The sequence below is a fragment of the Schistocerca gregaria genome, chromosome 4 (assembly GCF_023897955.1).
Source record: "Schistocerca gregaria isolate iqSchGreg1 chromosome 4, iqSchGreg1.2, whole genome shotgun sequence".
Taxonomy (NCBI): domain Eukaryota; kingdom Metazoa; phylum Arthropoda; class Insecta; order Orthoptera; family Acrididae; genus Schistocerca; species Schistocerca gregaria.
In genome coordinates this window covers 735,648,393-735,663,990 of record NC_064923.1, presented here as the reverse complement: position 1 = coordinate 735,663,990, position 15,598 = coordinate 735,648,393, and the positions used below count along the sequence as shown (strand labels likewise).

At 39.9% G+C, this 15,598-nt stretch overlaps 2 protein-coding genes across 3 annotated transcripts in view; one reads left to right on the top strand and one right to left on the bottom strand.

Annotated features, from left to right (window-relative positions):
• LOC126267893 (uncharacterized) overlaps positions 1-15,598 on the bottom strand; it is a 900,836-nt gene that overhangs the window by 425,297 nt on the left and 459,941 nt on the right. The gene's annotated exons all lie outside the window — the stretch shown is intronic.
• LOC126266848 (UMP-CMP kinase 1) lies at positions 9,158-11,699 on the top strand. Of its 2 annotated transcripts, none has more exons than XM_049971449.1 (2): positions 9,158-9,339; positions 10,281-11,699. In XM_049971449.1, exons 1-2 carry the CDS (start codon positions 9,215-9,217, stop codon positions 11,020-11,022), a joined length of 867 nt encoding a protein of 288 aa, XP_049827406.1. In that variant the 5' UTR covers positions 9,158-9,214; the 3' UTR covers positions 11,023-11,699. The 2 variants fall into 2 exon arrangements, with proteins under 2 accessions (XP_049827406.1, XP_049827407.1); XM_049971450.1 differs by lacking the exon at positions 9,158-9,339 and adding an exon at positions 9,889-10,007.

Below are 15,598 nucleotides of genomic sequence, written 5' to 3'. Positions count from 1 at the left end.
GACATTTGAATTGACGTACCTAATCAGTTATAGAGGGCTGTAGAGTTTAACGTGCACTCTGCACCACGGTACAATTTGGCATTATTCACACTGACAAACCATTGCCAGAGATGAACTAAGCAGTTAGCGACAGAAAAAACTCCTAGCGATCGAACCCACACCCTTGGATTTATAGCACTCCAAACCACTGAGCCACACATTCAGAGACGTATCACATAACAAATTAAAATACTAACTGTAGACGAGTGTCTAGCCTCCAATCTTGTTTTCAATACTAGAGTCGTACGGTCAGATGTCTTGGATAAGTCGCTGAGACTCTCAGTCGTGACATTTTAACATTTAACAATTATATAATGGGCCCAGCGAAATAATATGTACTAAAGAAAATTTCAGAATACGCTAACGTGGCCGCAACACGAAGCATTCGATCAGGACATAGCAATGACTCCGGCATAGTTGCGTCGAAAGTAAACCTCATGAAGAAGTATTACCAATCATGAAGAGAGAGCGAGCGCTAATGTAGCAGTTGATTTGCCACTTCTCTTCATGGTTCGGGACAGCAAAGTTTCAAATTAATATTAGAGTTTAATGCCGCCCCTATATCGACGTAATCAGACATGGAACGTAATTTGAATTAGTTAAGGGTATATATAGTAGGATGTTGGACATACCTTTTCTGTTGATCGAATCTTCAGCAATTTAGAGAAACCACTAAAAATCTGTGTCAGGAGGATCAATTGAACACTCAGACCTACCAAAAATTCCTTTGTTTGCATAGATATATCTACGGAAGTAGAGTTCCTGGTCTAAAGATAAGACGAGGTTCTTTATGTCAACAATGACAACGCGGAACTGCAAACATGGAGTAGTGAAACCTCTTCGCTTCTGCCATATTTCATATCTTTCGGGAATCACGTTTCACCCTCCTAAGCAATTTGACTATTTTTTGGGTGGATAGAGGTTCATGAATGAAGTAGTTACCGTAAACATGTATGTATATCTAGCTTACAAACTTCGGTACATCATATTCATAGTATTCTTGAAGCTGGACGTTGGTATTACGTGTCACAAGAAAATGTTGGTAAGCTAAATCAATATCGATATAATTTTTTTACGTAGTACCCACCGTTGAGTTGTAAACCGATGATCAAACGTTGCGGTTACTACTGCAGGGAATGCACTACTAAAGCATTCATCACCCCGTAGGCTGTACGGGATGAAGTCGCGGTACGAAATTAAATTTACGTGTCACCGGTTGGAAGGACTGGCACGAGTCATATATAAATTGCGAACGTATTCCAAAGCTGGAGTACGAGAGATAGTACAATTCGTTTGGGCAAAACGCCTACACTGCTCACAGATCCACCGTGAAATTCTTGCGGCGATACACGGACCAATTGCAGTATCTTGTACACCGGTAGTGAAGTGGTGTCAACGATTTGGCCAAGGCAGCCCACAGACGGGGTTGATTTTGATCGGGAAGTCCAGATGTTGCATCATTCGATTTCGGTTGATTTTGATCGGGAAGTCCAGATGTTGCATCATTCGATTTCCAACTTTTCGGCAAGCTTAAAGAACATCTGGTAGGGAGAGCGCAAGAGATTTTCCAGTTATGAGGAACTTCACAAAGCGGTTCTTTAATTGTTCCGTGAACAAGCAGCGGGTTTCTATTGTCGATGTACTGAAGGATTGGCAGAGCAGTCCGACTTTTATATACGGAGACTTGGTGGCCACGTTGAAAAATAGTGTCATGTATCTCAGGCATTTTGAAGTGTAGTGCTGCATTCAGTAAAAGTTACATGGCCTGCCATAATGATGTGTATTTGAACTCGTATACACGGTAATTTTTTCCCACGATGTAGGCTACAAACTCTAGGGACTGATCGATGAGGTGATATGAAACAAGAAAGGTCTAATGAATTTATGTCCGGAAATGCATGGCATCCATGCTGGAGACCATTTCTTCAATTATACATTGTTAAAGAGACTGCAGCCACGAACCTACTACGTTGTCGTAGCAGGCGGCGAGGTGATACTCCCATGTGGCGCGCCCCAGGTAGCGGGTGGGTAGCCGGGGGTGGGGGTGGGGTGTCCTTACCAGCCTTGACCATATTTCATTTATCACTTTTCCAGATCACATCTGGAACAGTAAATCCTGACCACAGAACACTGATCACTGATCAGACAATCAAACCAACCGTCTTCGATACACAGCATCGTGGGTCCAAGAAAAGACACCACTCGGTTACGGTGGGGTGTCACTTGGAAGATTGTGGTGAGTCGGAGCCCCTGGCAACCCAACAGACAAAAGGCAGACAGACTTAAATTCAGCAAACCCGGAAAGTTCTCTTTCTTTGCAACATTAAATATAAATTCAATAATGAAAACTGGTTAACTGAAACACTTAACAGACGTAGTCAACACAAAATTCTTATAACAGCCCTTCGGGAACTTTGAAACGTAGATCAGGACCCATTTTAATCTGGGGGATACCGTCTCTACAAAGGACCTCCGGGAAAAAGTGTGATAAAAAGCATCCCGCAATTTGGAATGGGATTTCTGGTTCATAATAGTATATTAGTCTCAGTGGAGGACTTCACGTCGAACTCCCCAAGAACGGCAACCTTAACAATCAAAGTACAGAACAAAATATATACACTGATTAATGTCCATGCCCCAGCAAACGGCAAAAACATGAAACATAAGGAAGGAACGGAAATATTTTGGGAAGAACTGGACGAACTGATATCAAACATCCCTGAAACCCATGTTAAAATTTTGCTTGGAGATTTCAATGGAAAATTGGGAAAGAAAGAAAATATCGCACTGTTGTTGATAAATGGCCAGCTCATAAACTGAGAAACAAGAATGGCCAAAGACTAATTGAACTTTGCATAGATCACGGACGTATTCTCAAAACTACTAGATTTAAGAGAAGACCGCACAAGTTAATAACCTGGAAATGCCCTAATGTTAAAATGAGGAAGTGTCAAATAGACCATGTCGCAATGGATAGAAAGTACCACAAGGAAATCTATAACGTCAAAGTCCTTCGTGGGGTGGACATCAATTCAGATCATCACATTTCAAAGATAAACATTAAGTTAACGCCAAGAAAGAAAAACAAACCATCAAAATCCACTATGAGGAGAAAATATGACCCCAGCTATTTAATAAATAATGTGTTGTATTCAGAGAGATCAAAACACTTCCAAGCGACGAACTGGGAACGATTATTGATAAACTCAAAAACATGGTCGAAGAGATTGCCCTTTCAGAAGAATAAAGAAACATGCCTAGGAAATCAGAAGAATCAAAAGAGACCATCAAAAAGAAACCCTAAACTTCATACAGGAATCATTCAAACAACATAAAACAAGGGATTGTTATAGGACATTCAGAAAATATCAGTCAAAGTATACCCCACTCACACTCATGATGAAAAATAAAAATGAGAAACTAGCACACAATAATCAAGACAATGCCAACATTCTAGCTGATCACTTCAAAGAACTACGAAATGCCGAGGAACCAAAAGAATACCTAGATTTCCAACCACATCCAGAAAACAAAACACATGCGGAGAAGATTACAGCACCAGATCTCAGTGAATTGATCGAAACAACTAGGTGGTTCAAGAACTACAAAGCAGCAGGGGAGAGTCAACTGGTCGCTGAGCTGTGGAAGAACGCAAATAAACACTTCGGAACCTCCATAAGCACATGGTAGACATCTGGAATTCTTAAAAAATGCCAGAAGAGTGGAATATAGCTATAATTCACCCAATACACAAAAAGGGTGATAGATCGGATCCAAACAACTAACGGGGTATTTCGCTGCTTGATTGCACATAGAAAATCTTGTCTAGAATTATCTTTACAAGAATACAGGAACAACTCAATCAAGAACTTGGAGAATATCAGGGATGATTTCGTCCTGGAAGAAGCTGTCCAGATCAAATTATCAGCCTTAAGTGGATCATGAAACAGCAAAGAATCAGAAACAAGAAGTTGGTCACGACTTTCGCTGACTTCAAGAAAGCATATGACAGTATCCATCTGAGTCATTACTTAAAATTCCCGGAATTTGGATTGCACCTGAAACTCGTTAATCTCATTGGATTCACCCTTAAGAATACTAAATCAAAAGTTAAATTCAGAGGGGAACTTTCTGAATCATTTGAAATCCGGACGGGACTTCGACAGGGGGGAGGGGGGGGGGGGACTCTCACCACTTATTTAACTGCGCACTGGAGGAAATAATGCGAGAGTGGAATAAGAAATGCCAACCAAACATCAATATTGGCAAAAATATCAAACTCAATTGCCTGGCCTTAGCTGATGATCTCTTCGCAAATAGCATGGAAGAGGCTAAACACCAAGTTGAAGAACTCGAAAAAATAGCAGCAAAAGTCAGACTACGGGTCTCGTTTGAAAAGACAGAAATGATGATGCCATCCTTCAATGTTGAAACACCAGCTATTACACTGAATGATAACAAACAAAACTGTAAATAAATTAAAGTATCTTGAGGAGCTTATAAGTTGGAATTCAAACAAGAAAATGTCAGTAGAAAGTAGAACAACTAAACTGAAACAAGCGCAACGCGTCACCTGGCTAACATAAAAGAAGAAATGTCTCTTGATAAAAATTCAGACACTACCACTCTGCTATTAAACCTGAAGCAACCTGTGCTAGTGAAACACTGTTCAAGATGAAAACCAAATCAACCACAGACAGACTACAAGAGACAGGCAGAAAAATCTTAGAACAATTATAAACAAATGAAGAAGAAGAAGAAGATGATGATGATGATGATGGTTGTATGGGCGCACGATGGCAAGGTCTTCAGTGCCCGCTCAGTAACAGATTGAGACGGGTGTCAAGAAAAGATTCAGAACAGTAAGATAAAAGAGAACGTAAAACACAGGTAACTAGCTTGGAAAAATATGTGCCTACCCACACCGAAGCGTGGGACGAAGCATGCCGCCAGCAGTAAAACATGGACAGCACAGAAAAAAATACCAAGTATAGGAACGGTGGCGACTATTACCCAACGAAGTTGTATACCAAGAAACTGAGTCAATAACTGGCACAATGCGGAAAAGGAGGGTTTTTTTTCTCCCACATTTCCAGACTACCAGAAACCAGGCTACTGAAACAACTGTTCATCTACTTTGGGAAAAGTAACTGGTTCAAAGAAGTTCAAGATGATTTAGACGAGTTAGATTGGGCAATGCAACAAATTGAAGACAGGAGAAGATCCTGAACCACAGTGATACGAGATTTAATTACACACTAAAAACACACCATAATTGATGATGAAAGGGCAGCAACGTCGGAAAGGATTGAGTTTTGTTAGCAGAAGAGGAAATCCAAATGTACAACCAGTATTAAGTCAAATGTATATGGATTGAATAAAGTGCTCCAATATGGGCGTAAAATATGTAAATAAATAAATAAAGAGTCTGCGGGTAGTGTGCATGCAGCCACAGTTACAGAACGTGTTGAAAATGGTTTTCATGGGCCTCAAACTATGCGTATATGCGCCGTAGCATGTTCTGTCTCACACGTTCGTATCGGGCAGGCTGCATCCGAACCGTATCAAAGGTAGCATGAATACGCTGCTCCACGTCTGGAATGGGCTCTGCATACGCGATACTTTTGGATACAAATAGGATGGATGACACAAATCCCGGAATTGTGGTTGCCTGGTGAAGAAAACAGTGAAAAAACTGCTCCCAATGTGGAAAGTAAGCCCTGCGCACGCTGTAAGTGATAAAGGTCGAAACAATTGTCATGGAGAACGTTCCACGCGGTCGTCTAGCTTACCCTGTATTGGCGGGCCATCTGCCTCGCACTGTCACGGCGGTCGCCTTCCACAGTGTTAAATCACGTTTTCCCCGAAGTCTGGTGTCCGAACGTTTCAGATACGTCCTTCATGGTTTCCTGCTTCCTGAAATGAACCTGTCTCAGACAAACTGCGAAACACTGTTGCAAACACTGAATGCTGCGGTTGTTGTCGGCGGGGATAGGTCTGCTGATACACCTTGCTGCTCGTCGCCCGTAGCCATTTGCCTTTCCGTAAAAAAACACCATGTCGGCCAGCTCTCGATTCGAATACTGAACCATTGTGTACAACGCTGTATCACATCCATTACAAGGTGAGTCAGCAAGAGAAATGAATTGGACACATTACCATTCACTATGGGAGGAGAGGGCGCTAGGGCGTGACGTATGAGGAACAGTACTACCCTCTAGGAGGAAACCAAGCATACTGCAACTGTAGCTACATGGTACACCGCTTATTAGACCGCAGACTCTGTGACAATGTATGATTTAAAATACGGTTTCTAGAATGGAAACCATACATTTCCGGGTATAAGTTCATTAGACCTTTTCTGTTCCGTATCCTCTCGTCGACCAATCTCTGCATACACGATGCCATTACAAACGGATCACAAGCTCGAATCGGGGAGGAAAACGGTTGAATGCAAGCCCTGTGTTACTACTGATGCATCTCGCTTGGTCCGACTCTTTACCCACGTACTGAGGTATGGATTCACAACCTTATCGCAGGTTGGTGATTTTCAGATGTGCCATACTGACACAGAGATGAATGTCACGTTAATGTAAAAAAATACCAACTAGAACAAAACGGATCGAACGCCGAAGCCTTTGCAGTTTCAGTATGAAATTTGTCCGTTGTGCCAGAGTCTTAAAATGGAGTTGCAGAAAACAGCTAGAAGCAAATAATTGATTAATCAAAAAAACATGATAAGAGACTAAATATATCATAGCGTAAGAACTTTTCTTTAGGCAAAGCAGTCGTGGGCATATTTCAGTTTCACGGCCTGCCGTATTGCTGCATATAAACAGTAGATTTCTCCCGAAATAATAAGAGCAAAGCAAAATAACGATCAAAAATAGAAAGAAAAAAACAATGTTGTAGACGTGTAAATAAGTAGTTATTGCGCCTACTGATTACACAGATATTTTGTCAAAACATTTTCATGGGCTCTAGCCTTAGAGTAGCATTTTTTGCCATTTTCTAATGTTTGAAGATAGTTGTTTTTTATTGTAACAGGTCTTGATTAGATACAGCGTTAACAGTACCTGTCTTCCATGATTACTTGTGCAATACTAGCCGATTTGATTGGTATTTTGATTTTTTTTTTAATTTTTCAAGTGTTATATCTATGTATTTACCGTATTTACACTCTGTCCACATTTTTCAGACCCTTATTCTCTGTATAATGTGAACTACCTCTCAAAATAATTTGACATTCGGAAATCGCAAACTATATTCATTTGCCCTTCCAGGTGCCTCGTTTACACCGCCCATACAGAGTGGTCGGAAATTCCCGTTACAGACTTCTAGGACTTGTAAAGGGGAGTGCGTACATCGTATTTTAAATAGGAGCCAGTACATGTATTCAACTGTCAGAGGTATCAGAACGGTTATTGTTTATAACTTTCGACCCGATGGTTTCCGGTACCGGGATCCTTGCTTCAAATTAATACATTTATCGTTCTCCATCATCCTAAAAAGTCTGTAACATCATCACGGAATCACCCCGTGTATACGCACATTTACAGACGCCCGCGCCCATAACTTTGACGCTCTGTAGTCTCGTTGGATGACGTTTCCGGACATGGGTTCCTATTCAAAATACTATATACTCACTCCCCTCTACAAGTCCTAGAAGTCTGTAACGGGAATTTGCGACCACCCTGTATACATGTTAAAGACTTCCGATAACAACGAGGTTCAATTAGAAACTGACCTGTGTACTCGACTGAACTGTAAGTGCCGCCAATTCAGAGGAATGTCTTTTATCTTTTACGTACTTCAGCAATAAGTATAATTTCGTTCTTTAAATGCTAGTCTTTTCCAGAAAAATCAGCAGCTTATTCCTAGCTACTGAGTCATAATTGTAAAAAAAATGTGTGTCAAATATTGTTCTTAAGCCCTGCTGGTTGGCCAGTATTGTCCGAAATTATTTCGTTTGTGTTAACGGGCCTCGGAATATTGGAGTGCGCAATACTTTCAGTCTCCTCAGTTCAGGATTACATAACTATACAGTTAGCTGCAAGAAGTTTTATGTAGCCCTCAGGTTCATCATCTGAGATGCGTTTCACCTACTCCATTTGCAATCAATACGGCTTAAGGTATTGTATTTTGTTGTAGCTTACTACCTAGTTATCCATGAATCAAAGATTAATTCTTTAAGTTTTCTGAATGGACTTACAAATAAACGCGAAAATTATTCACAATGAGGTCACTAGACGAACTACTTTTCAAAAGTAGTGTATTCCGTATTTCTCACAGCAGAACATATTTTTCCATTCCGTTGAATGAAATTCACATGCTGTTCCTGCAGCATTCAGTGTTCTCCATGGGGGACAATTTCTTAAGAAATTTATTACTGAGTCTCAAAATACCCCTATTTACTTCGTCAAACAAATGTTCCTCTCTGCTGTTGCACCCAAATCGCCAGAGAAAGATATTCAGAATCTATAATTACCGAATACTGCAGCATGCCTCGGCGACGTCGTTTACGTCAGTTACCAGTATTGCCTTTCAACACGGGAAGTTCCTAATTAAAATGGATTTCAGACCCCTAATTACCTCCGTCAGATTCCCATATATAAGAATCAAAGAATACTTAGTTTGGCCTGATCGACTACATTCTCACTCACATAATTATACCACAACCATAAAGCTATAATCTTTTTAAGGAAGAAAGTACGTGTATAATGCATACTACAACGGATCTTGACACCCATGTATGACCTTAAACGCGTAGGTACTAAATAACTGATCCAAACAGTTATGTGTATAACTTCTAGGGATGATTCATATTACCTTAAGCACGTTTAAAATAAGATATTTCCGACGTGTCACCCATACACGTATAAAACTATCGAGATGTACAACTGTACATTCTGCTAGACTCTTCGTTTTAGATAAATGATGTGTTACCTGATCACGATGTGGCCCAAGTGATTTAGTTTTCGCAAAGTACAAAGACAAGCCGATAACGTAGTGCTAACCAGTTACAGGATGCTAGTGAACTGCATTTGCCGGAGATTCGTTGCATGGCAACGGTACGTATTTATTATTATCTGTGGAAAGCCGTTGCAGGAACAAAAGAGTTCCGCATGTGTTTATCAACAATGTACAGCCGGCTTTTAAGTACACCGTAGTGTTCATGCAAGCTTCATATATTTTTAAAATAGTAGGGCCAGGTATACCTGACTTGCGTGCTCGACGAAGACATCTCAACCAACAGTCTGTAAAAATGGAATATGGACGCTTAACCAATGTGCTTTTGAGGTAAGATTATAATTTATAATACACATTTTTGTTAAGTATTTTCGTGTAATGTGAAGATGAACTGTCCTCTTTAACGTGTAAACAATTTTCTTTCTTGTAACTTGTAGTTCGTCAATAGCCCAATAGAAATTACGTTTTCAATCACTAAATAACTGACATCGAAACATTCTAATTAAGAATGAAGTCACTTTACGTAGTGTCTAATTACGTTTTCATTTTCTGTTGTAAACAGCTTTAAATGCTATGTATTTAAACGGTTCTCGGTTCTTCTTCAGGCTATTGTAAATTCCGAATCAGAAGTTGTTAAAATATTATTAGAGGAACACGTGCAGTTCATCATCGCACTGACTGATTAATATGCCTGCAGTATTCATTACAAATGTTTTACCGAAGAGAGGAGGCCGCCAACGCTTCACCGTGAGTCACCGTTGATGTAGTTGGCAATGCCACCTGCAGATGGCAGGATGTACAACGGCTAGGTTGTGGCGCCACGCGTGGCTATTTTGTGAACTAGCTGTGGTTGTTCTACTTTGCGTAGGTTAACCGGTATCTGATTTTATGTTAGCGTTTACTGGCGATCGTTTATCAATTTTACACGACGAAACAGTGGGCGAATACGCTTTAGAAGCAAATGAAGTCTTCCTGTTGCATTTATGTGACATAATTGAGTAATTTTTGTCTATAAATAAAATATAATGATAGCATCTTTCCGCTAAGCAATATCTTGGTGGCTTATTTTCTTTTTCATCCATTTCGTACATGGAGATTGTTTACTTTTGTATGCAGACCTGTCAATCTCGCTTGCCAAATTACTACGCTCTTTCTGTACTGCGTGTGATAGAATAGTATTAAGACATACTTTGTGAATTGCTTAAGACTTGTCAAACAAAAAAGTGCTATTTGAATCCCGCTAGTGAGTGCCGACACGTTTTTGCGCTCAGGGAAACGGCGGTTGGCCGCGCGGGGAAGTTTCAGCGGTTAGCAGCACTGCGGCGGGCGCCACGGCAGCCGGCAAGGCAACGATCCGCAGTCTGCGAGCGCTTCGCCTGCATGCTGGTTAGTTGGTTGAACACTGTTGCCAAGTACGTGATGAGTGCTGCGTCGCAGAAGCCACGCGTCATATTCGTGCTGGGCAGTCCGGGCTCAGGAAAAGGCACGCAGTGCAAGAATATCGTGAGCGAGTTCGGGTATGTTCACCTGTCAGCTGGAGACCTGCTGCGTGCGGAGCGTACGAAACCGGGTTCGCAGTACGGGGAACTTATAGAGACACACATTCGCAATGGCACCATCGTACCCGTTGCGATCACATGTAAACTGCTGGAGAATGCGATGGTGGAATCGAGCTGCAACAAGTTCTTAATCGATGGTTTCCCACGCAATCAAGAGAACCTAGACGGGTGGACGGCGAACATGGCGGATCGCGTTCAGCTGCTTGGAGTGCTGTTCCTAGATTGTCCGCAGGAAGTCAGCACGCAGAGATGCCTGGCGCGTGGAATGGGGCGCTCCGACGACAACGAGGAATCCCTAAGGAAGAGGTTTGTCACGTACATGAATGATACGCTGCCCGTAGTTAAACATTACGAGCAGCAAAACCTCGTGCATCGCGTAGACTCTGTCAAACCGGCGGAGCAGGTGTTCGAGGACGTGAAGAAAGTGATTTTAGAACTAGAGGCAAAGGCATAATTCTCAGTATTGGTATCTCGTGTGCCACAAGTTTTATATTTCAACATTACATATTGATACTAAGACGGCAGTATTCTTAAATTTCTGTGATCCTGCAAGCACCAACAGCATGTCCCAGGTGAATTTTAATTGGCAAATGCCACCAAAACATTTGTTAATGTACACAAGGCATTTATATTTGTTTCGTGTTTGTCCTTTTTACATTCTTACTTATAGTTCATTAAAAATGAATGATTATTTAACTATATAGATAGGATTCACGGATGGTATGTATAATGTTTTAGTTGTTTGGGCATGGGCAAAAGGGATTAAATTTATTCATTTTCTATTCGCCGTACATGCTGCACTCACATTTGCGTATGACAGTTAGATGTAATTAGCTTGAAGGCTCATGTCAGAGTAGAAACAGGTACGAAATCAGTAGACAGCGAGTTTTGGAAAAATATAATTTGCGCAGTATGTTGTCTGAATGTTCTTTGTGTTGTGTGTATCAATATATTATTTAACAAGTGTCACTGCTTGAGGAACATCCCTAACTGTATATGTTCGTGATCTAAATAGTTTATTTATTTCATTCAAATTCCCAAGTGGAAATATTTCATCATGTATAAAAATGATTGTTGGAATGTAGTATATGACGTATATTAAAGAGTTAATAAATGTTATCAAGCATCAGACACCATTTATTTTTAACAGCCCTGCTGCAGATTCCATTGTTTTCTTCTTGAGTGGCAAGAACAAAAATAAAATTTTCTAGCTGTGTGTGTTGCTTTGTACAAAATGTTCTCAGGATGGTATGTAGAAAAGTAAATATACTTATTGATCAGATTTTGTGTAGGTTCCAAGTAGAGTAACACAGTTAAAATTGCAGATACTATTTAGTTTCAATGTTGTCTTCAATACTTTTGCATGAAATAAGGTTCAGTAAGTAACAGAAATTAAGGTACAAATGTGCATGTCACTATCTTCATAAATTTATGAAAATAATGAAACCTGTCAGAAGGTAACTCCTTTTGCAACATTTAGCATATTGCAGTATATGCTTAGTTTGAACCATTAAAGTTGCTGATACTCAACATAATAGGTTTAGGAGGTAACTGTGTGAAGGGTATTGGTTGAACAAATACCTATATACAGATTTCTAAATATCCTTACAACAGGTATCCCATAGTTGACACTTCAGTTACTGTGTGAAGGGTACTGGTCTTTTGTTATAAGGGCTATTAATTTGTCATTACATTGATAAACTTGTTTTTAATGCAGTATAATGTATTGTCAAATCACAATGTGCAAAGCATGCAACATTTGTAGTAACAAGGTATCTTAGTAAGCTGTGAAAAAAATATGGGAGGTACAGATCATTTTGTCACATAGTTCCTTTATTATGAGGTGCTGCAGGACATATGTTGGTGGTACTGACAGAAATGCTTCTGCTTTGCATTAATGTAAATTCTTGGCTTATCTTTCAAGCTACTGAGTGCTTCATCTGCAGATGTATGTTGCCCTTCACATACATTTAAGCTAAAGTCAAAGCTCAATGTTAGGACACTACAGCCCACTTCAAAAATACATATTCATGTACAGAAGATTCGTAATAGGAATGCTCTATAGTGTAGATAGTAAGAAAGAGGAAAAATAAATTTCCCTCAGTTGCACACACAGGAAAGACAAATCATAGGTGTATTTACTCACCTCTATCTCCTGTCTTAAGGAATACACACAGTTTTAGCATTTCTTTTCCCCCCTCTCATTTGTTTCTTACTGAACATCTTTATAGATCAAAAATTTTCTGAGCCGTCATCCTATATTGTTACCCTGCTTTTTTTTTTCACGTAATCTACTGCAAGCACTAGTAGTTCTGCACTAGCAGCATGTTCTTTGTTGCAAAGTGGTTGCTGAGTCTCTCCTGATTTCTAAGAAAGCCACAAATCTCTGAAAGTTTATGTGGTAATGACACATTGTATGGGAAATTATACTTGCCTTGGGTAAATTTGAGGAACTAGTCTCCACTGGCTACTTGATTCATTCATAGGCCTAAAAGCTGGATTGACATTCGTGAACCACAAACATAGGAACAGGGAGACTTGGAATATTGTGTGTGTGTGTGTGTGTGTGTGTGTGTGTGTGTGTGTGTGTGTTTCAGGTAAATGATAATGGCAGAGCATTTATTACTCTTGATGCAGCAATTATAATTATTTACATATGTGTTGGAAAACAGGAGGGGGAAACCAATCTCACCATTCAAAATCAGTTCCAGATGTGGATTTACTGCCATGAGATGTGCACAGGCATTCTAAATTTCAAAATGAAGCTTGCTCCCCATTGCAAAGTAATGAACATACATCATGTTTGCAAAACTTGACAAAGTACAAAAGTTTAAAATTATAAACACATGAAGATGAACAAATGATGGTAAGTGTCTTATGATGTTACTATCAAATTTGCGAGTTTCAAACAAGGTAATGACCTACATGTAAGTTCCTGAAACCATTAGTGCAGTAACCTTTCTGGATTTTTCTCTTCTAATGTTACAGCTGGTGGCAATGAAAACATTGTTAGTAAGTTTGTTCCACACAACGTTTCTCTTTTTTTTTTTTTTTTTTTTTTTTTTTGCAATAACAAAACGATTTTTCTTTACTGCGAGTTGCTGTTCATTGACAGGCTGAAAAAGTTGAGAGGCTGTACGTGCCCCCCCCCCCCCCCCCCTCTCTCTCTCTCTCTCTCTCTCTCTCTCTCTCTCTCTCTCTCTCTCTCTCTCTCTCTCTCTCTCTCTCGACCCTTACCCCCTTGAGAAAGAAAAACCTCGTAGAATGAACTCGGTCGCGCATTGCCAAACAATTAGATGTATCAATGTAGTGTCAGTTTGACGAATGCCAGACCATGACTTAGACACCATTTATGTGTTTACCATATTGCTCCAGGATATTTACTATGTGCCGATATATCCAATTAGCTATGACCTTGTTCTTGGAGCTATATACTTTGTAATGGCAGTCTAAACCCCTTAGAATATTGGTTTCATTGATTTAACGCAGTTTTTCTAAAAAAACACAACTACATAATTATTAAATACATATGCTTAACGAAACAGGGAGATGCTGTCTCCTTCGCTCAAGGAGAAAATATCGCTGATACCGGAAAACATTGCATTGCCTCTTTGTGAATGGACAAATGTCGTAATACTTGTCTTGGCACTTGAATTTAGAAAACAACATAGCTGCTTTTGCGATAAATTCACTGTAACTCCTACAGAATTCTGCGAATGCTGCTTCAAAAATTTATATTGTTTCATTAAAAAATAATTTGTTCCATTATATCGGAAGATAGTTTAAAGTAGCGACAATCGGTGTAATTACTTGCCATTTGACGTACTATAATTTACTGCGAATGTCATTCGGAAGCCTATAATCGTTAACGAAATATTCAGGGTGGCCAAGATACTTTTTTTTACTGCGAATCAGTGATGTTCGGGGGAGGAGGGGTGTCTTAACGGTCTAACACGCCTTTTATTGCGTGTACTGTTCTGTATGTAGAACTGTAGGCTGGGGAACTCTCGTAAGTAGCTTGATGTTGAAGGAAGTAATTTATTTTTTATTGGAACTACAAAATTCTTGTTACCTGTTGCGTTGATACTTCTCTTAAGTGCCCTAGAATTGTACTGAAATTGAAAGGCAAGGCTGCCGGAATGAGCTATTGCCATGTAAACACCTCGGAAGTGGGGCTGTTGTGCCAGGCCCCGTCGTATGCAACTAGAAGATAAAACATATTGCATCTTGGGCCCCATCTTCTGCGGCACCGATGCAAGATAAGCTACGGTTTTAGTAAAGGTGTCTATATGCTAAAGGCTAGTGTATCAGAAGGCTTTTAAGAATGTTTCAGATATGTGCATGTACTCAGGTTTAAGGGAACCGCTTTTGTGAAGACACGCATACGATAAAACGAATGGAGTTCTGCTGACACCACCTTTGCCAGGCAATTTGGGCACCAATTCCTCGGAACATCTTTCCTAGACTAGGTAGTGTCCGCTAATTTCCACTTTCAAGCAGTCGTATCTGCATTTTTTTTTCAGCATCGCCAGTGCTTAAGGGGCCTCCACAGGTCAAATATTTATTAACAATAGTCAGTGTAACCTATTGAAGTCTCCACCACACAGTCAATAGTTATGTCAGTATTATTATTTGGGAACACGATTTGAAACAGCCAAGCTCTCGAAGAACATTTTGCCGGTTTTTAGCTATTTAATGAACAAAAGAAAGATTGGAGACATGAATGGTTAAAAAAAATACACCATGTTGATTTGCTCACTGATCTCCCATGTCTTGCAGCTTATGAAAATTTGATTATTAGTGATATCACGGAACAGAACAAATAAAGAAAGGATGGTAATCTGGAAGGAAATTGCAGTTGGAATTAAAAAAAAAATTAGGAGTAAATGGAATTTATGTAGACTTTGTTATTTGAGTGATCCTAAGCGTTGTACTATCAGCAAAGACGAGCAGTGCAGTTGTCAAGATACCCGCAAAAGCAGTAAAATATGTCGGCAGTAATGTTTTTTAGGTCAGTAAAGAATGCGACG

Excerpts from the sequence above, each read along its gene's own strand:
- LOC126266848 (XM_049971449.1), top strand. The coding sequence starts at position 9,215 with ATGCAAGCTTCATATATTTTTAAAATAGTAGGGCCAGGTATACCTGAC. Across the intron at positions 9,340-10,280 it reads TTAACCAATGTGCTTTTGAG|GGAAACGGCGGTTGGCCGCG; the intron begins GTAAGATTATAA and ends TTTTGCGCTCAG.